Source organism: Bubalus bubalis, chromosome 9, assembly GCF_019923935.1.
Source record: "Bubalus bubalis isolate 160015118507 breed Murrah chromosome 9, NDDB_SH_1, whole genome shotgun sequence".
Taxonomy (NCBI): Eukaryota; Metazoa; Chordata; class Mammalia; order Artiodactyla; family Bovidae; genus Bubalus; species Bubalus bubalis.
In genome coordinates, this window is record NC_059165.1 from 100,208,054 (window position 1) to 100,230,421 (window position 22,368).

General features: G+C 41.0%; 1 protein-coding gene across 5 annotated transcripts in view; it reads right to left on the reverse strand.

Annotated features, from left to right (window-relative positions):
- Positions 1-22,368, reverse strand: part of LOC123335168 (adhesion G protein-coupled receptor E2) — a 71,632-nt gene that overhangs the window by 23,598 nt on the left and 25,666 nt on the right. For 4 of the 5 annotated variants that reach the window (XM_044948244.2, XM_045166739.1, XM_045166742.1 and 1 more), the window contains 5 exons: positions 22,093-22,200; positions 21,690-21,910; positions 21,320-21,499; positions 19,509-19,706; positions 19,000-19,235 (listed from right to left, as the gene is read on the reverse strand). In XM_044948244.2, coding sequence (XP_044804179.2) covers positions 19,000-19,235; positions 19,509-19,706; positions 21,320-21,499; positions 21,690-21,910; positions 22,093-22,200 — 943 coding nt within the window. The remainder of the gene's footprint in view (positions 1-18,999; positions 19,236-19,508; positions 19,707-21,319; positions 21,500-21,689; positions 21,911-22,092; positions 22,201-22,368) is intronic. The other variant, XM_045166740.1, reaches the window with a different exon arrangement.

Here is a 22,368-nt window from a genome sequence, read left to right on the forward strand (position 1 = left end):
ATAAACCCGAGGAGGAACACACTGAGCTGAGACATGTGGTAATCAAATTGGCAAAAATTAAAGACAGAGATAAAATATTAAAAGCAACAAGGGAAAAATGGCAAATGACATACAAGGGAACTCCCATCAGGCTATCAGCTGATTTCTCAACAGAAACTCTACAAGCCAGAAGCAAATGGTATGATGTATTCAGAGTGATGAAAGAGAGAAATCTATAACCAAGAATACTCTACCCAGCAAGACTCTCCTTCAGATTTGATGAAGTCAAATGCTTTCCAGACAACCAAAGTTAAAAGAACTTAGTACCACTAAACCAGCTATACAACAAATGGTAAAGGAACTTCTCTAGGCAGTAAACAGAAAAGGAAAAGCCCTACCTAGAGAAAATGCACCCAAAACAATTACGAAAATGGTAATAGGATCATATATATCAATAATTATCTTAAATGTAAATGAATTAAGTGCACCAACCAAAAGATATAGACTGGCTGAGCAGATGAAAACATGCCCAGGTATATACTTCCACTTACCACATCACTCTGCTTGACTCCCCAAATTGTATGTAATTATTTTATATTGTTAGATTAATCGTGTTCCCATTATGGTTTGCAATTATAATCATCTTTTATTTTTTGTCTGGCTATCAATTGTGAAAACTGATGAGCATCCATTCTGTGATTCTGTAACTATTAAATTGCCAACACCTGTTGGATCATAGAAAAAGCAAGAGAATTCCAGAGAAACATCTACTTCTGTTTCATTAACTACACTAAAGCTTTGACTGTGTGGATCAACACAAACTGTGGAAAATTCTTAAAGAGAGGGGATTATCAGACCACCTTACCTGCTTCCTGAAAAATCTGTATGCAGGTCAAGAAGCAGCAGTTAGAACCAGACATGGTACAACTGACTGGTTCCAAGCTGGGAAAGGAGTATTTTAAGGCTGAACATTGTCACCTTGCTTATTTAACTTGTATGCAGAATACATCTAGTGAAATGCCAGGCAGGATGAAACACAAGATGGATTCAAGACTGCAGGGAAAATTATCATTAACCTCAGATATGCAGGTGACACCACTCTTAGGCAGAAGGCAAAGGGGAGCTAAAGAGCCTCTTGATGAAAGTGAAAAAGGAGAGAGAAAAGCTGACTTAAAACACAACATTCAAAAACTAAGATCATGGCATCTGGTTCCAGCACTTCACTGCAAATAGGTGGGAAAACAGTGGATACAGTGACAGACTTTATTTTCTAGGGTTCAAAAATCACTGCCGAATGTGACTGCACCCATGAAATTAAAAGACACTTGCTCCTTGGAAGAAAAGCTATGACCAACCTAGAGAGCATATTAAAAAACAGAGACATTATTTTGCCAACAAAGGTCCCTCTAGTCAAAGCTATGCTTTTTCCAGTAGTCATGTATAGATGTGAGTGTTGGACCATAAAGAAAGCTGAGCCTTAAAGAAATGATGCTTTTGTACTGTGGTGTTGGAGAAGACTCTTGAGAGTCCCTTGGACAGCAAGGAGATCCAACCAGTCCATCCTAAAGGAAATCAGTGCTGAATATTCATTGGAAGGACTGATGCTCAAGCTGAAACTCCAATACTTTGGCCACCTGATGCGAAAAACTGACTCATTGGTGTCTTTCCAAGACCCTGATGCTTGGAAAGATTGAAGGCAGGAAGAGAAGGGGAAGACAGAGGATGAGACAGTTGAATGGCGTCACTGACTCAATGGACATGAATTTGAGCAAGCTCCAGGAGTTGATGATGGACAGGAAGCCTGAAGTTGTGCAGAGTCAGTCATGACTGAGCGAATGAACTGAACTGAACTATTACTTACTTAGTATTATTGTATCATGATTGGTCAACAAAAAAATTATAGAATTCGATATCACCCAAACTAGCATTTATTAGAAAATCTGTAATCACTTAAAAAAAATTTAATTTATTTTATTTTTTAAATTTACAATATTGTATTGGTTTTGCCATACATCAGCATGAATCTGCCATGGGTATACATGTGTTCCCCATCCTTGTATTTTCCAAATATTCCAAGATGATTCTGATATACATATGGACACACACATTTTAAAGTCCATATGTATATCAGAATCATCTTGGAATATTTGGAAAATACAAATGCCCAGGTATTGCATTTCTTTTTTTTTTTTTTTTTCCAGAGCTCCAAATATGTTTCTAATGAGCAGCCACATTTAAAAACACCTGGACCTTTTACTTTTATCTAGTTTGTTTCACTGTTTCTATTTCATATTCATGGCTCCCATTTCATTTAGTTTATGTTTTCCAATTTCTTCATCTCTTATTTTTTTGACATTCTTTCTCAAGCCTTTATCAAGTGTAGTTCAAAAGGTTTAGTATACATATATAAAAATAATATGTGTAATATATATTTTCAAAAATATTAATTTTTGCCTAACTAAAAATTTTATGACATTTTGATTCCACTTGCTTGACTTAGTATGAATAGAATGCTACATTTCTAATTAAAAAAATGGATATGCAACGAGAAACAAAAGTTTACTGTATAGCACAGGGAACTGTAGTCAATATTTTGTATAATGACTTATAACAGAAAATAATTAAAAAATATTATATGTGTACATGTATAACTGAATCACACACACAAAAATGAATTCTACTTTTGAAATTTAGTAATGTTCATCCTTTTGCCAGTTTTTCTAAATGTCCTATGGACATCTAAGAACAGCATATAAGATTCAAACTTTTAAATATATCTGTGTAGCATATGATTAATATAAATGAATTAAATATGAAGGTCGACACTGAAATCAGATTGATTATATTCGTTGCAGCCAAAGATGGGGAAGCTCTATACAGTCAGCAAAAACAAGACTGGGAGCTGCCTATGGCTGGGATCATGAACTCCTTATTGCCAAATTCAGACTGAAATTGAAGAAAGTGAAGAAAACCACTAGACCATTCAGGTATGACCTAAATCAAATCCCTTATGACTATAGAGTGGAAGTCAGAAATAGATTTAAGGGACTAGATCTGATAGATAGAGTGCCTGATGAACATGGACGTAGGTTCGTGACATTGTACAGGAGACAGGAATCAAGACCATACCCAAGAAAAAGAAATGCAAAAAAGCAAAATGGCTGCCTGAAGAGGCCTTACAAATAGCTGTGAAAAGACGGGAAGTGAAAAGCAAAGGAGAAAAGGAAAGGTATAAGAATCTGAATCCAGATTTCCAAAGAATAGCAAGGAGAGATAAGAAAGCCTTCCTCAGTGATCAATGAAAAGAAATAGAGGAAAACAATAGAATGGGAAAGACTAGATATTTCTTCAAGAAAATTAGAGATACCAAGGGAATATTTCATGCAAAGATGGGCTCAATAAAGGACAGAAATGGTATGGACCTAATAGAAGCAGAAGATATTAAGAGGAGGTGGCAAGAATACACAGAGGAACTGTACAAAAAAGATCTTCATGACCAAGATAGTCACGATGGTGTGATCACTGACCTAGAGCTAGATATCCTGGATTGTGAAGTCAAGTGGGCCTTAGAAAGCATCACTACGAACAAAGCCAGTGGAGGTGATGGAATTCCAGTTGAGCTATTTCAAATCCTGAAAGATGATGCTATGAAAGTGCTGCACTCAATATGCCAGCAAATTTGGAAAACTCAGCAGTGGTCACAGGACTGGAAAAGGTCCGTTTTCATTCCAATCCCAAAGAAAGGCAGTGCCAAAGAATGCTCACACTACCACACAATTGCACTCATCTCACACACTAGTAAAGTAATGCTCAAAATTCTCCAAGCCAGGCTTCAGCAATATGTGAACTGTGAACTTCAAGATGTTCAAGCTGGTTTTAGAAAAGGCAGAGGAACCAGAGACCAAATTGCCAACATCTGTTGGATTATGGAAAAAGCAAGAGAGTTGCAGAAAAACATCTATTTCTGCTTTATTGACTACACCAATGTCTTCGACTGTGTGGACCATAGGAAACTGTGGAAAATTCTGAAAGAGATGGGAATACCAGACCACCTGACCTGCCTCTTGAGAAACCTGTATAGGTTAGTAAGCAACAGTTAGAACTCGACATGGAACAAGAGACTGGTTCCAAATACGAAAAGGAGTACATCAAGGCTGTATATTGTTATCCTGCTTATTTAACTTATACGCAGCGTACATCATGAGAAACGCTGGGCTGGAGGGAGCACAAGTTGGAATCAAGATTGTTGGGAGAAATATCAATAACCTCAGATATGCAGATGACACCACCCTTATGGCAGAAAGTGAAGAGGAACTAAAGAGCCTCTTGATGAAAGTGAAAGAGGAGAGTGAAAAAGTTGGCTTAAAGCTCTACATTTAGAAAACGAAGATCATGGCATCTGGTCCCATCACTTCATGGTAGATAGATGGGGAAACAGTGGAAACAATGTCAGACTTTATTTTTGGGGGCTTCAAAATCACTGCAGATGGTGATTGCAGCAATGAAATTAAAAGACGCTTACTCCTTGGAAGGAAAGTTATGACCAACCTAGATAGCATATTCAAAAGCAGAGACATATTTTGCCAACAAAGGTCCGTCTAGTCAAGGCTATGGTTTTTCCAGTGGTCATGTATGGATATGAGAGTTGGACTATAAAGAAAACTTAAGAGCACCGAAGAATTGATGCTTTTGAACTGTGGTGTTGGAGAAGACTCTTGAGAGTCACCTGGACTGTAAGGAGATCCAACCAGTCCATTCTGAAGGAGATCAGCCCTGGGTATTCATTGGAAGGACTGATGTTGAAGCTGAAACTCCAATACTTTGGCCACGTGATGCGAAGAGCTGACTCATTGGAAAAGACCCTGATGCTGGGGAAGATTGAGGGCAGGAGGAGAAGGGGACGACAGAGGATGAGATGGTTGGATGGCATCATTGACTCGATGGCCATGGGTTTGGGTGGACTCTGGGAGCTGGTGATGGACAGGGAGGCCTAGCGTGCTGTGGTTCATGGGGTCTCAAAGACTCAGACACGACTGAGCGACTGAACTGAACTGAACTATTTAAATGTATTGGTTTTGCCATATATCAAAATTAATCTGCCACAGGTATACATGTGTTCCCCATCCTGAACCCTCCTCCCTCCTCCCTCCCCATTCCATCCCTCTGGGTCGTCCCAGTGCAGCAGCCCCAAGCATCCAGTATCGTGCATCGAACCTGGACTGGCGACTCGTTTCATACATGGTATTATACATGTTTCAATGCCATTCTCCCAATTCATCCCACCCTCTCCCTCTCCCACAGAGTCCAAAGGACTGTTCTATACATCAGTGTCTCTTTTACTGTCTCGTACACAGGGTTATTGTTACTATCTTTCTAAATTCCATATATATGCGTTAGTATACTGTATTGGTGTTTTGCTTTCTGGCTTACTTCACTCTGTATAATAGGCTCCAGTTTCATCCACCTCATTAGAACTGATTCAAATGGATTCTTTTTAATGGCTGAGTAATACTCCATTGTGTATATGTACCACTGCTTTCTTATCCATGCATCTGCTGATGGACATCTAGGTTGCTTCCATGTCCTGGCTATTATAAACAGTGCTGCGATGAACATTGGGGTACACGTGTCTTTCAATTCTGGTTTCCTTGGTGTGTATGCACAGCAGTGGGATTGCTGAGTCACAAGGCAGTTCTATTTCCAGTTTTTTAAGGAATCTCCACACTGTTCTCCATAGTGGCTGTACTAGTTTGCATTCCCACCAACAGTGTGAGAGGATTCCCTTTTCTCCACACCCTCCCCAGCATTTATTGTTTGTAGACTTTTGGATCGCAGCCATTCTGACTGGCATGAAATGGTACCTCATAGTGGTTTTGATTTGCATTTCTCTGGTAATGAGTGATGTTGAGCATCTTTTCATGTGTTTGTTAGCCATCTGTATGTCTTCTTTGGAGAAATGTCTATTTAGTTCTTTGGCCCATTTTTTGATTGGGTCATTTATTTTTCTGGAGTTGAGCTGTAGGAGTTGCTTGTATATTTTTGAGATTAGTTGTTTGTCAGTTGCTTCATTTGCTATTATTTTCTCCCATTCTGAAGGCTGTCTTTTCACCTTGCTTATAGTTTCCTTTGTTGTGCAGAAGCTTTTAAGTTTAATTAGGTCCCATTTGTTTATTTTTGCTTTTATTTCCAATATTCTGGGAGGGGGGTCATAGGGGATCCTACTGTGATTTATGTCGGAGCGTGTTTTGCCTATGTTCTCCTCTAGGAGTTGTATAGTTTCTGGTCTTACGTTTAGATCTTTAATCCATTTTGAGTTTATTTTTGTGTATGGTGTTAGAAAGTGTTCTAGTTTCATTCTTTTACAAGTGGTTGACCAGATTTCCCAGCACCACTTGTGAAAGAGATTGTCTTTAATCCATTGTCTATTCTTGCCTCCTTTGTCAAAGATAAGGTGTCCATATGTGCATGGATTTATCTCTGGGCTTTCTATTTTGTTCCATTGATCTATATTTCTGTCTTTGTGCCAGCACCATACTGTCTTGATGACTGTGGCTTTGTAGTAGAGCCTGAAGTCAGGCAGGTTGATTCCTCCAGTTCCATTCTTCTTTCTCAAGATAGCTTTGGCTATTCAAGGTTTTTTGTGTTTCCATACAAATTATGAAATTATTTAAATTATTAAGACATCATTCAAGATGCTCCTCTATTATTTTTTAAGCAATTGATAAAATATTCTGAGAAATATTAATATGCCTCACTATATATATTTTTTCTTTCTTCATATTTCTTTTGATTCTTGCTTTATGTGTCTTTGTTCTTTGTTGATAAAGTGTTTAATGGTTTATGATGTCTATTGTCTTTGTGAATTGTACCTTTTATCATTAAAATATTAATATTTGTTTCATTTAAAATAAATAAATTAAAAAAATAAGCATGTCCACAGAGACTAATGAGTTAATTTGTCTCAGGATCCAGCACTGTCAAGTCTGGAGCGAGAGGCTGTTCCCACTATGAGCCTGGAGAGTGAACCCATCCTGGGATAGTTTGTGTGGTGAATGTGGGTGGACAGTCATGACTTGGCAGGGGAGGGTCTTATGAGGTCTTAGGACTTTCTCCTCTTCCAACTCCCAAAGGCTGTGTCCATTGTTAAATTAAGTTATTTGTCTATTCTTGTTGAGTTATTCAGTTTAATTTTAACAACAGTGAAAAGCAGAAGTTCTCTTATCGAGTAACTGATTAGAAACTGAAGCATAGAGAACTGACGTCTATTGCTCAAGGTTTTACAGATAGAAATCACTGTTGGTCTTCAGTTCAGTTCAGTTCAGTTCATTCGCTCAGTCGTGTCTGACTCTGTGACCCCGTGAATCGTAGCACTCCAGGCCTCCCTGTCCATCACCAACTCCCGGAGTTCACTCAGACTCATGTCCATCGAATCAGTGATGCCATCCAGCCATCTCATCCACTGTCGTCCCCTTCTCCTCCTGCCCCCAATCCCTCCCAGCATCAGAGTCTTTTCCAATGAGTCAACTCTTTGCATGAGGTGGCCAAAGTACTGGAGTTTCAGGTTTAGCTTCATTCCTTTCAAAGAAAACCCAGGGCTTATCTCCTTCAGAATGGACTGGTTGGATCTCCTTGCAGTCCAAGGGACTCTCAGGAATCTTCTCCAACCCCACAGTTCAAAAGCATCAATTCTTCAGCACTCAGCCTTCTTCACAGTCCAACTCTCATATCCATACATGACCACAGGAAAAACCATAGCCTTGACTAGACGAACCTTTGTTGGCAAAGTAATGTCTCTGCTTTTGAATATGCTATCTAGGTTGGTCATAACTTTCCTTCCAAGGAGTAAGCGTCTTTTAAGTCTTACATTACTGTAAACTAGAGAGTGAGACATTCTAGAACAACAGAGAGCATGGTGGGAAATTTCAGGAAAATATAGCAGCCACTGAGAAGAATGAAGTACACTTCACTGCATTAAGCTTGAGAAAACTGAAGTGTTCAAGTATTCCTGGAGAGAGCTCAGTTGACACAGATAAACATCAACTTTAGCAGCATGGTATGGTTAAGTGTGCATGTTCTGGGAGATTGACTTCCTGAACAGGAGACTGAAGACCTTGGTAAACTTGAACTCCTCCTAAAACAACCAAAATACAAGCAAAACAACTAATACCAACCATTTCAAAACTGGCAGTTATCCAAGGCCACAGAACAAACTGAAAGTCGTTGATCCAAGAGAAACTGTGGAACCTCAATAAGATGGGTGAAAAAAGTCTGCAACATTTCCCTTTGAACTATTTCCATTCCATCTCTCCCCAGCTAAGTGGTGTAGCAGCCAAAAGCTAATAGCATTGCAGGCAGTAAAGATATGTGACTGTTTTTGGATCTTCATTAAAAGCATCATATTATACCCAGAGCACAGTCAATATCTTTTTTCTGACCCTTTAACTCCCTGGGAACTGTTTTTAAAAATAACTAAATTTATTTTTATTTATTTATTTTTTATTTTTTAAAATTTTATTTTATTTTAAAACTTTACAATATTGTATTAGTTTTGCCAAATATCGAGATGAATCTGCCACCGGTATACCTGTGTTCCCCATCCTGAACCCTCCTCCCTCCTCCCTCCCCATACCCTCCCTCTCGGTCGTCCCAGTGCACCAGCAGTTTTTGTCATATATCAACATGAATCAGCTGTCGACTAAAAAAAAAAGGGTGTTTAACTTGAGAGTTGTGAGTTTAGTTTTATTTGGGGCAAAATGAGGACTGCAGCCCGGGGAGGGGCAGCATCTCAGACAGCTCTGAGAGACTGCTCCAAAGCAGAAGTGGGGGAAAGTCAATATATAAGGTTTTGGTGAAGGGGGAGTTCAATGGCATGAAGCACTCATTTTACAAAAGGCTTTTGTTAGTCATGAGGATGTCACCATGAAGGGATTTAGTGCTTCTCTAGATGAGAAGCCCTAAATGAGGAGATGCAAGGATTGAGATAATAAAATCTGTTCCTAAAAACATCCAACTATCTAAAGACCTGTCCCACCAGATTCCCTGGAGCACAGAGTGCCTCACTCCACCTTAAACTCCCTCAGGGATTGTTGAAGGTCAACACTATAGCAGCATGGGGTTCCATCTCCATAGAGGCAGATGGCAAATGCCTTTGTTGTTCAGTCATTAGCAATGCTCTTGGTAAGTGCCGATTTGTAGTTGACACAGCCATAGGTATACCTATGACCCTTCCCTCTTGAACCTCTCTCCCACCCCATCCCACCCCTCTAGGTTGTTACAGAGTCCCGATTTGAGATCCCTGAGCCACACAGCCAATTCCCACTGAGTATCTATTTTACATATGGTAATGTATATGTTTCCATGTTGCACTCTACATACATTCCATCCTCACCTCCTTCCCCCCAACACCATCCATAAGTCTGTTCTCTGTATCTGTGTCCCGACTGCTGTTTAGTCACTCAGTCATGTCTGACTGTTTGTGATGCTCTGGACTGTAGCCCGCCAGGCTCCTCTGTCCATGCAATTCAGAGGCCAAGAATACTGGAAAGGGTTGCAGTTACCTTCTCTGGGGGATCTTCCTGACTCAGGGATTGAGCCTGTGTCCCCTTTATTGGTAGGCAGATTATGGGAAGCCATTGGTGCCCTGAAAATAGGTTCAGCAGTACCAGCTTTCTAGATTCCATGTACATGTGTTAATATATGATTTTTGTTTCCTCTGACTTACTTCAGTCTGTATACTGGGTTCTAGGTTCATCCACCTCACTAGCACGGACTCAAATACATTCCTTATCATGACTGAGTAATATTCCACCGTGTACATGTACCACAGCTTCTTTGTCCATTCATCTGTCGATGGACATCTAGATTGCTTCCATGTTCTAGCTATTGTCAATAGTGTTGCAATGAACATTGGGGTACATTTATTTTTTTCAATTTTGGCTCCCTGAGAACTCTTTAGTCTCCAAATTTGGTGGTTTTTTGATTTGGGTGACAGCTCATCTTAGTGAGGGACATTACAAAAGCCCACCTTTAGGACATTACCAAAATAATACAAATTACTGTCACATCTCCAGTTTCCCAAAGATATGATCTCAGGTGGAGTCAACTAGATTGTGAATTTAAAAAGGAGTACTGGAGAAAATCAGGGACATGGGGAACTTTGAAAAGCTCTGAAATATTCCTAGAAATCCATGGATGCACAAGGATATGCCCATGCTCAGTGAAGACCTGAGAAAGAAGACAACAGTCTCTCATCTCTGGCTGATCTTGAGGCTTGTGCAGTCAGGACGTGAAAGCCCACACTGTTACATAATCTTCCTGAAGTCTGAAGATGTGGCTTCTCACACAGATGCCTTTGTGGAAGTGTGCAAAACATACAGGCAAGGCATTTAAGGAAACCCCTAATTAAAATAAATAAATTAAAAAAAAAAAAAGAAATCGTATGGCCAAACACTGGTTGGCCACTAGATTATACTGAACCAGATATGAGATCCTAGGCACTTAGAACTAAAAAATAAAAACAAGAACCTAAACTAGAACTCAAAGGTCACACACTGCAGGCAATTATCAATACACAGAACTAGTCTAGGAATGTCATTAAACTATTAAACAAAGAGCAGCAAACTAAAAACAGGAAACCTTGGAAGGCAGAGGGATCTGATAACTGGAGTGTTACAATGTATTATCTAAAACATCTAGTGTTAAACAATAATTATAATATCCCTGGTGGCTCAGCTGGTAAAGAATCTGCCTGCAATGTGGGAGACCTGGGTTCGATACCTGGGTTGGGGAGATCCCCTGAAGTGAACCACTACTCATCCCAGTATTCTGGCCTGGGGAATTCCATGGATTCTATAGTCCATGGGGTTGCAAAGAGATGGACATGACTGAGACTTACTTCTAAGCAACATACAAAGAAACACGAAAATATGCTACATACAGAGGAAAAAAAGGAGAAGTGTCTCTGAGAGGCACAGATAAAGAGGATGTGGTACATATACACAATGGAATACTATCCTGACACAAATACAATGAAACTGTGCCATTAGCAGCAACATGGCTGCAACTAGCAATTATGACACTAGAGAAGTCAGTCAGACAGAGAAAGATAAATACCATATGACATCACTTATCTATGAAATCTAAGATATGACACAAACGAACCTATCTATGAAACGGATACAGACTTGTGGATGTAGTGGCCAGACTTGTGGTTGCCAAGGGGGAGGGGGTTGTGATTACATGTGGAATGGATAAACAAGGCCCTGTTGTGTAGCACACAGAATTCTGTTCAATATTCTATCGAATAAAGCAGATGGCTGATAAACACATGAAAAGATGCTCAACATCACTCATTAGAGAAATGAAAATCAAAACTACAGTGAGGTATCAACTCACACTGGTCAGAATTTAGTTCAGTTCAGTTCAGTTCAGTTCAGTCGCTCAGTCGTGTCCAACTCTTTGCAACCCCATGAATCACAGTATGCCAGGCCTCCCTGTCCATCACCAACTCCTGGAGTTCAAACTCATGTCCATCGAGTCAGTGATGCCATCCAGCCATCTCATCCTCTGTTGTCCCTTTCTCCTCCTGCCCGCAATCCCTCCCAGCATCAGAGTGTTTTCCAATGAGTCAACTCTTTGCATGAGGTGGCCAAAGTATTGGAGTTTCAGCTTTAGCAGCAGTCCTTCCAATGAACACCCAGGACTGATCTCCTTTAGAATGGACTGGTTGGATGTCCTTGCAGTCCAAGGGACTCTGAAGGGTCTTCTCCAACACCACAGTTCAAAAGCATCAATTCTTCGGTGCTCAGCTTTCTTCACAGTCCAACTCTCACATCCATACACGACCACTGGAAAAACAGCCTTGACTAGACAGACTTTTGTTGGCAAAGTAATGTCTCTGCTTTTGAATATGCTCTCTAGGTTGGTCATAACTTTACTTCCAAGGAGTAAGTGTCTTTTAATTTCATGACTGCAATCACCATCTGCAGTGACTTTGGAGCCCCCCAAATAAAGTCAGCCACTGTTTCCCCATCTATTTCCCATGAAGTGATGGGACCAGATGCCATGATCTTAGTTTTCTGAATGTTGAGCTTCAAGCCAACTTTTTCACTCTCCACTTTCACTTTCATCAAGAGGCTTTTTAGTTCCTCTTCACTTTCTGCCATAAGGGTGGTGTCATCTGCATATCTGAGGTTATTGATATTTCTTCCGGCAATCTTGATTCCAACTTGTGCTCCTCCAGCTCAGTGTTTCTCATGATGTACTCTGCATATAAGTTAAATAAACAGCCTTGACATACTTCGTTTCCTATTTGGAACCAGTCTGTTGTTCCATGTCTAATTTTAACTAATGCTTCCTGACCTGCATACAGATTTCTCAAGAGGCAGCTCAGGTGGTCTGGTATTCCCATCTCTTTCAGAATTTTCCACAGTTTATTGTGATCCACACAGTCAAAGGCTTTGGCATAGTCAATAAAGCAGAAATAGATGTTTTTTCTGGAACTCTATTGCTTTTTCGACGATCCAGCAGATGTTGGCAATTTGACCTCTGGTTCCTCTGCCTTTTCTAAAATGAGCTTGAACATCAGGAAGTTAATGGTTCATGTATTGCTGAAGCCTGGCTTGGAGAATTTTGAGCATTACTTTACTAGCGTGTGAGATGAGTGCAATTGTGTGGTAGTTTGAGCGTTCTTTGGTATTGGTATTGCCTTTCTTTGGGACTGGAATAAAAACTGACCTTTTCCAGTCCTGTGTCCACTGCTGAGTTTCCCAAATTTGCTGGCATATTGAGTGCAGCACTTTCACAGCATCATCTTTCAGGATTTGGAATAGCTCAACTGGAATTCCATCACCTCCACTAGCTTTGTTCGTAGTGATGCTTTCTAAGGCCCACCTGACTTCACATTCCAGGATGTCTGGCTCTACGTCAGTGATCACACCATCGTTATTATCTGTGTCATGAAGATCTTCTTGTACAGTTCTTCTGTGTATTCTTGCCACCTCTTCCTAATATCTTCTGCTTGTGTTAGGTCCATACCATTTCTGTCCTTTGAGCCCATCTTTGAAACCATCATTACATGAAATGCTCCCTTGGTATCTCTAATTTTCTTGAAGAGATCTCTAGTCTTTCCCATTCTATTGTTTTACTCTCTTTCATTGCATTGATCGCTGAGGAAGGCTGTCTTGTCTCTCCTTGCTATTCTTTGGAACTCTGCATTTCGATGCTTATACCTTTCCTTTTCTCCTTTGCTTTTCGCTTCTCTTCTTTTCACAGCTATTTGTAAGGCCTCCCCAGACAGCCATTTTGCCTTTTTGCATTTCTTTTACATGGGGATGGTCTTGATTCCTGTCTCCTGTACAGTGTCATGACCCTCTGTCCCTAGTTCATCAGGCACTCTATCTATCAGATCTAGGCCCTTAAATCTATTTCTCACTTCAACTGTATAATCATAAGGGATTAGATTTAGGTCATACCTGAATGGCCTAGTGGTTTTCCCCACTTTATTCAATTTAAGTCTGAATTTGGCAATAAGGAGTTCATGATCTGAGCCACAGTTAGCTCCCAGTCTGGTTTTTGCTGATTGTATAGAGCTTCTCCATCTTTGGCTGCAAAGAATATAATCAATGTGATTTTGGTGTTGACCATCTGGTAATGTCCATATGTAGAGTCTTCTCTTGTTGTTGGAAGAGGGTGTTTGCTATGACCAGTGCTTTCTCTTGGCAAAACTCTATTAGCCTTTTCCCTGTTTCATTCCGTATTCAAAGGCCAAATTTGCCCGTTACCCCAGGTGTTTCTTGAGTTCCTACTTTTGCATTCCAGTCCCCTATAATGAAAAGGGACATCTTTTTTGGGTGTTAGTTCTAAAAGATCTTATAGATCTTCACAGAAATGTTCAACTTCAGCTTCTTCAGCATTACTTGTTGGGAAATAGGCTTGGATTACTGTGATATTGAATGGTTTGCCTTGGAAATGAACAGAGATCATTCTACCGTTTTTGAGATTGCATCCAAGTACTGCATTTCGAACTCTTTTGTTGACCATGATGGCTACTCAATTTCTTCCAAGGGGTTCCTGCCCATAGTAGTAGATATAATGGTCATCTGAGTTAAATTCATCAGATCAGATCAGATCAGTCGCTCAGTCATGTCCTACTCTTTGCGACCCTATGAAACGCAGCATGCCAGGCCTCCCGGTCCATCATCAACTCCCGGAGTTCACTCAGACTCACGTCCTTTGAGTCACTGATGCCATCCAGCCATCTCATCCTCTGTCGTCCCCTTCTCCTCTTGCCCCCAATCCCTCCCAGCATCAGAGTCTTTTCCAATGAGTCAACTCTTCGCATGAGGTGGCCAAAGTACTGGAGTTTCAGCTTCAGCATCATTCCTTCCAAAGGAATCCCAGGGCTGATCTCCTTCAGAATGGACTGGTTGGATCTCCTTTGCAGTCCAAGGGACTCTAAAGGGTCTTCTCCAACACCACTGTTCAAAAGCATCAATTCTTCGGCGTTCAGCCTTCTTCACAGTCCAACTCTTACATGATCACATGATACATGATCACGGGAAAAACCATAGCCTTGACTAGACGAACCTTTGTTGGCAAAGTAATGTCTCTGCTTTTGAATATACTATCTAGGTTGGTCATAACTTTCCTTCCAAGGAGTAAGCGCCTTTTAATTTCATAGCTGCAGTCACCATTTCCAGTTATTTTGGAGCCCAGAAAAATAAAGTCTGACACTGTTTCCACTGTTTCCCCATCCATTTCCCATGAAGTAGTGGGACCAGATGCCATGATCTTCGTTTTCTGAATGTTGAGCTTTAAGCCAACCTTTTCACTCTCCTCTTTCCCTTTCATCAAGAGGCTTTTTAGTTCCTCTTCAATTTCTGCCATAAGGGTGGTGACATCTGCATATCTGAGGTTATTGATATTTCTCTTGGCAATCTTGATTCCGGCTTGTGCTTCATCCAGTCCAGCGTTTCTCATGACGTACTCTGCATATAAGTTAAATAAACAGGGTGACAATATACAGCCTTGACGTACTCCTTTTCCTATTTGGAACCAGTCTGTTGTTCCGTGTCCAGTTCTAACTGACCAGTTGCTTCCTGACCTGCATACAGATTTCTCAAGAGGCAGCTCAGGTGGTCTGGTATTCCCATCTCTTTCAGAATTTTCCACAGTTTATTGTGATCCACACAGGCAAAGGCTTTGGCATAGTCAATAAAGCAGAAATAGATGTTTTTCTGGAACTCTCTTGCTTTTTCCATGATCCATTGCATGTTGGCAATTTGATCTCTGGTTCCTCTGCCTTTTCTTAAACCAGCTTGAACATCAGGAAGTTCATGGTTGATGTATTGCTGAAACCTGGCTTGGAGAATTTTGAGCATTACTTTACTAGCGTGTGAGATGAGTGCAATTGTGCGGTAGTGTGAGCATTCTTTGGCATTGCCTTTCTTTGGGATTGGAATGAAAACTGACCTTTTCCAGTCCTGTGTCCACTGCTGAGTTTCCCAAATTTGCTGGCATATTGAGTGCAGCACTTTCACAGCATCATCTTTCAGGATTTGGAATAGCTCAACTGGAATTCCATCACCTCCACTAGCTTTGTTCGTAGTGATGCTTTCTAAGGCCCACTTGACTTCACATTCCAGGATGTCTGGCTCTAGGTCAGTGATCACAGCATTGTGATTACCTGGGTCGTGAAGATCTTTTTTGTACAGTTCTTCTGTGTATTCTTGCCATTTCTTCTTAATATCTCCCGCTTCTGTTAGGTCCATACCTTCTCTGTCCTTTATCGAGCTCATCTTTGCATGAAATGTTCCTTTGGTATCTCTAATTTTCTTGAAGCGATCTCTAGTCTTTCGCATTCTGTTGTTTTCTTCTATTTCTTTGCATTGATCCCTGAAGAAGGCTTTCTTTTCTCTTCTTGCTATTCTTTGGAACTCTGCATTCAGATGTTTATATCTTTCCTTTTCTCCTTTGCTTTTCGCTTCTCTTCTTTTCACAGCTATTCGTAAGGCCTCCCCAGACAACCATTTTGCTTTTTTGCATTTCTTTTCCATGGGAATGGTCTTGATCCCTGTCTCCTGTACAACGTCATGAACCTCATTCCATAGTTCATCAGCTACTCTATCTATCAGATCTAGGCCCTTAAATCTATTTCTTACTTAAATTCATAGCCATCGTCAAAAATCTACAAACAAAAATGCTGGCGAGGGTGTGGGGAAAAGGGAACCTTCTTGCACTGTTGGTGGGAATGTAAATTGATACAGACACTATGAAGAACGGTATGGAGATTCCTTAAAAATCTAGGATTAAAACAAACATATGACCCAGCAATCTCACTACTTTGCAATTACCCTGAGAAAACCATAATTTAAAAGGATACATGTACCCCAGTGTTCACTGCAGTGCTATTTACAATAGCCAGGACATGGAAGCAACCTAGATATCCACTGACAGATGAATAGATAAAGAAGTTGTGGTATAAATATATAATGGAATCTTACTCAGTTGTAAAAAAGAACGAATTTGAATGAGTTGTAGTGCGGTGGATGAACCTAGAGACTCTTACCAAGAGTGAAGTAAGTCAAAAAGAGAAAACGAATATCATATAGTAATGTGGTTATATAGTATCTAGAAAAATAGTACTGATGGAGCTATTTGCAGGGAAGGAATGGAGATGCAGACATGGAGAATAGAATTGTGGATACAGTGAGGGAAGAACAAGGTAGGATGAACTGAGAAAATAACATTGACATATATACACCACCATGTGTACAACAAATAGCTGATAAGAAGTTGTTGTGTAATACAGGGAGCCCAGCCTGGTGCTCTGTGATGACCTGGAGGGGTGGGATAGGGGGAAGGGAGGGAGACTCAAAGGGGCTCAGTATATATGTATGTAATTATGGCTGATTCACACTGTTGTATGGCATAAACCAACACAACATTGTAAAGCAATTATCCTCCAATTTTAAAAAATGCATAATTGGAAAGAATATTGAAAAGAATATATATGCATATGTTCATATATAACTGAATCAGTCTGTTGTACAGAAGAAATTAACATGACTTTGTAAATCAACTATATTTCAGTTTAAAAATAAACCAAAGAAATTATGAAATACTTGATATAGGCCAGTAATTAATATAATACCCTTTGGAAGGATGTGACTTTTTATTCTGAGAAGAGTGAAAATCATTTTCACTTAAGATGGATGACTGCATCCCATAAGGTAAAAACAAAGACTGTATCACTGTTGATGATGGATATGTGCCTATCTTCTTCAAATATGTGTAGAAATATGTACATAGTTCTAAGGATCCCAAGGAGTGGATTCTAGAAGTTACTTTTTGCCTGTTGACTGCAATAACATCCTGCTTTGTTCTGCTTTGTAGTATCATCTTGACCTTATAGACATTTCTTCCTTGAGAGTTTGATTTATGTCATGATTTTATGATAATTCAATGCCATTTTTTTTTCTGAAAAGGCATTACCTGGTATTTTCAATGCCAATATTAATAAAGTCAAAAGTTTCAAAAAAAGGTAAAATATTTGAATATGTGTTTCTTCAAAGAAAATATGCAAATGGTCAATAAGCAGGTGAAAAGATGCTCAACGTCAATAGTCATTGGAGAAATCACAAATTGAAACCACAATGAAATTTGACTCCATTCTCATTACTACTACTACTACAACTGATAATGACATGGAGAAACTGAAACCCTCGTATATTGCTAGTTGGCTTGTAAAATGGTCCAGAAGCTTTGGAAAACAAGTGGTGGTTTGTCAGAAGGCTAACCAGATCTTCCATTTGATCCCAGGATTCTACTTGTAGAGTAGATATATAACCAGGAAAAATGAAACTTGTACATTTATGTTTGTAGTGATCTCACATAATAGCTTTACAAAAAGGTAAATAATCTGTCTATCAGCTTATGGATGGATAAACAAAATGTGACATATCCATATAATGGAATATTATTTGCAAAATGATAGCAACAAAAACAACAACAAAAAGTGAGGTCATGATACATACTACGATATGAATGAACCTTGAAAACTTAAGGCTAAGTAAAAACATCCACGAAAGACCACATGCATAATTGCATTTATGTGAAATATCCAATAGAGACAGAAAGTAGATAAGCATTTGTCAGGGGTTGGGGCAGAGGAGTGGGTAGAAGGAATGAGAAGTGAATTTTATTGTGTATGAGGTTTCTTTGGGGCGTTGAAAATGTTGTAAAATTAGACTGCGATGATAGCTGCAGTACTCTGTGACTATTCTAAAAACCACTGATTTGTACACTTTTAAAGGGTGAATTTTTCAGTGAGTGAGTGAAAGTTGCTCAGTCATGTCTAACTCTTTGTGACCCCCTGGACTATTCAATCCATGGAATTCTCCTGGCCAGAATACTGGAGTGGTAGCCTTTCCCTTCTCCAGCGTTTCTTCCCAACCCAGGGATCGAACCCAGGTCTCCCACATCTCAGGCAGATTCTTTACCAGCTGAGCCACAAGGGAAGCCCTACAATATATGTAGCATATGTCAACAAAAATGCAAAAGCATTAATTCTAGTATTAAAAGCTGAAAATAAAAGTGTAAGCTAAGAATCTTGACTCTGAATTTGAATTAAGCTTGGCTACCTACTAAACTGAATTAAACTGTGCACGTTTCTGCATTTACTTAAACTATTTGTGCTTCAGTTTACTTATCTGCAAAGTGGGGTAAATTACAGTGTCTACTATTACAAATGAAAAATTGAAACATCCTCTAGAATTAGGATAAAAAAGCAGGCTATATTTTTCTAAGTGATGCCCTCAGCACTTCCTTTGATTTCCTCTTTGTTATTTCACAAACAGAGGTTGAAGGCATTCTCCTTAATTATTATCATCCTCTACCAAAGATGACCTAGGGATTATTACTTAGTGTCTGTATATTGTGATCTGTCATAGTCAAATACTACATTTGTTCTACAACACATGATTGTGCTGGAGAGATAAGAACAGTTGGAAGTTAATTTACCTGGTGGGTGTCCCATAAAGATGAGGCCTGGATGCTGCAGAAATGGCCACAATCACAGCAGGGACTCCGTAGCCAACAGGGAACATGGCCTTCTTCATGAACCTGTTGATAGTGGAGTAGTTGACCACCATCAGGTTGCGTGCAGAGAGGAAGAGGTGCAGGCCCACCAGCAGCATCCAGGTGAAGGAGGCCAGGTAGAGATAGTGTAAGGCACCTGCGATGATGGCACACAGCACCTGCGGGAGGAGGAAGGTGTCACCAGGAGGGACTGTCAGGGTGGAGCACGGCCCCGGTACTTCTGTAACTTTCCACTAGGGAGAACTTTGATGTATATGAAGGAGTTGTCAACAGAGTGTTTGTCTTCTAGTCGTGGCAGTCAATGTGAGACTGGTTATTTACCAATTTAACCTTACCTGAAACCCAAGTCATTTTACTAAAGTGTCCAAAGCAGTGTGGCTCCATGAACTCAGAACCCCTGGGGGAGGAGTATTTTGGAAAAGTATAAGTACCTTGTTCTCAGTTCTGTCGATGGCTGTGAGGAAGAGCAGGTGGGCCAGGAAGAGGCAGAGCGAAAGCTGCAGGTGGAGCGAGGTGCTGGTGTTCTGGATGGCTTTGCACAGCAGGAAGGTGAGGGCTGCCAGGAGGAGGCAGAGCAGGGAGAGGCTCAGCCCCACATAGGTGATCACAGTCAGTGTGGGATCCTCCTCCTGGGACCCAGCAGAGAGGGGACCACAGTCATGCTTTCCTTCTCTGGGTAATGACCCTTCCAGCATTTTTATTTTTAGACATAGAAAAATCAGAATAGAAGACCTAGACAGAGTTGGTATATTTGTGGCTAGCTTTCTCCAGCTTCTGAATGTTAGAATTTTATGGGATCTGAATGATTAATTCTGTCCCTGGAAGGACAGAGGGACAGGAGAATCTTTAGTCAAGAACAAACTCTGGAACTCACAAGGGTTTATTTTCCTGTAGACTTTTGTGCATGACTCAGCCTCCCAGTTACCACAGTAGGTACACAGAGGCATGAAACTTCATGCTGAGCACCACCCTCCATCCCCACCATGTGATGGTGTGTGATAGAGTCTGTACCTGAGACTCTCTGTCCAGGTATTAACCACCTGCCTTGGACACCACTCACCCATCCCTGAAATATCCATTCTTAGAAGGGAACTAATGATTATAGATTAGAACTGAACCCTTGATGGAGGAAGTCTACTATATTTTGACAATGGTGGTAGCATAAAATTCATATTTTCTGCAGCCCCTGAGCACCCTGTTGTGAAGACCCCTGGGGTAAACAGAATTTTAATTTGGCAACCACACCCTCATCTCCATCTTCTGCTATATGTTCAGTCAAGAGCCAACCCAGGTGCTGCTCTGAAGAGAGTGTTGCAGGTGAAATCCAAGCCCTCCATCAACTGACTTAGAGAGTTTATCCTGGTTGGACCTGTTGTAACCAGAAGAGCCTTCAGAAGAGGTAGGCTCTTCTTGGAGAAAACGATTCAGAGTTTGAGAGAGTTCTGACATGAGGGAGTTTCTGCTGCTGATCTCCAGACAGATTCACTGGTGCACTGTAAGAGGTCCCAGAGGAGAATTAGGACCAGAAGGAAGGCTGAGCACTGAAGAATTGATGCTTTTGAATTGTGGTGCTGTAGAAGACCGCTGAGAGTCCCTTGGACAGCAAAGAGATCAAACCAGTCAGTCCTAAAGGAAATCAACCCTGAATATTCATTGGAAGGACTGAGCTGAAGCTCCAATACTTTGGCCCCTGATGCGCACAGAGTCCACTCATTGGAGAAGACCCTGATGCTGGGAAAGAATGAAGGCAAAAGGAGAACGGGACAGCAGAGGATGAGATGGTTGGGTGGCATCAATGCCTCAGTGGATATGACTCTGAGTAAAATCTGGGAGATACTGAAGGACAGGGGAACCTGTCCTGCTATAGTATATGGGATTGCAAGATGTGGGACATGACTTAGCAACTGAACAACAGCAACAGATGAGAAGGAATGCAGGCAGCCATGGGAACTGAGCCTGGTTCTCTGCTGCCAGAGATAAAGAAAACACTACCTCAGTCCTACTAACACCAGGAACTGAAATCTGCCATAAATCAGGGAGTTAGGGGATGACCCCAATTTTCTGATGAAAGGTTTATAAGACTTGTAGGAACCTGAACAGAAAGCTCATCTGAACCATGACTATTTGCTAACTTGAAGAAACTATGAGATAGTAATAAATCTTTGTTTCTAAAGCTGCTGTGTGTGTGTGAATTTGTTACACAGCAGTAGCCCTTGGATGCTGCCTGTCCGAGGGTTCTCACCTGAACACTGTAGTGGGCCATGAGGACAGCAAAGATGCTGAGGTGGCTGCACTGGCAGGTGGTGCTGTTGTCTCTGGTGCTGGTCACCCAGCAGCCTCTGGTGTCCCAATGGCCACTTCCATTCTGGCCATGCTCCCAATACACACAGTGCACCTTCTCTCTTGGCCCAGGGGTCACTGACTGTGTTAACAGGAAGAAGAAGTGGGTGTGAGTTCAGGGTGCTGTTGCTCAGAAATGCTGACCCAAAGCTAGCTTGTGAAGGGCTTTCCTAAACAGTTTATGCACGCATGGCACAGCCCCCTGAAGCCCAAGGCTGGGCCCAGGACTCAGGCCTGTTCCACACCCACCACTCCATCCCATCTGGACTCACATGTTGGAAGACAAAAGTGACTGGGGACCTGAGGTTCTCAGTGTCCTTGTTGGTGATAAAGGCAGATATGACATCCGACAGCAGGATGTGGGAGTTTTCCTGCAGCAAACCCCTGTGTGTCTCATATAGAGTTGTCAGTTCCTCAGCATCCAGGACCAGAGGGGCCTCAGCCAGGAATCTGTCCATCCCTGAAGTGGACAGGAGGCCCACCACAGCAAGACCTGCAGGACAAGGCTAAGGTTGACATCTTGCAGTGCCCGAAAGGACCTCTTCTTCTACAGATGAACTATTTCCTTTTGCCCCACCATACCCCACAATTCCCTTTAAACTTCAATATCCCATTTGTCATATCCTTGGGCATCTTGACACACAGTGAAGACTTACCCGCTGTCTCAGCCATTACCTGAGTCACCAGAATCATGCACTGTATCCCAGGTCAGCATCATCTTTGTCTGTTTCTGAATCAAGGTGATATTCCTGTAGCTTGGCGCCTGCACCTCCAGTGACAGTTCTATGAATTGTGGGAGTTAGAGTAGTAATTGTGATTGTTTTGATGACTATAACACCATGCTGTTCAGTTGCTAAGTCGTGTCCAACTCTTTGCAACCCCACGGACTTTTCATGTCAGGCTTCCCAGTGCTTCACTAACCCATGGAGTTTGATCAAATTCATGTCCATT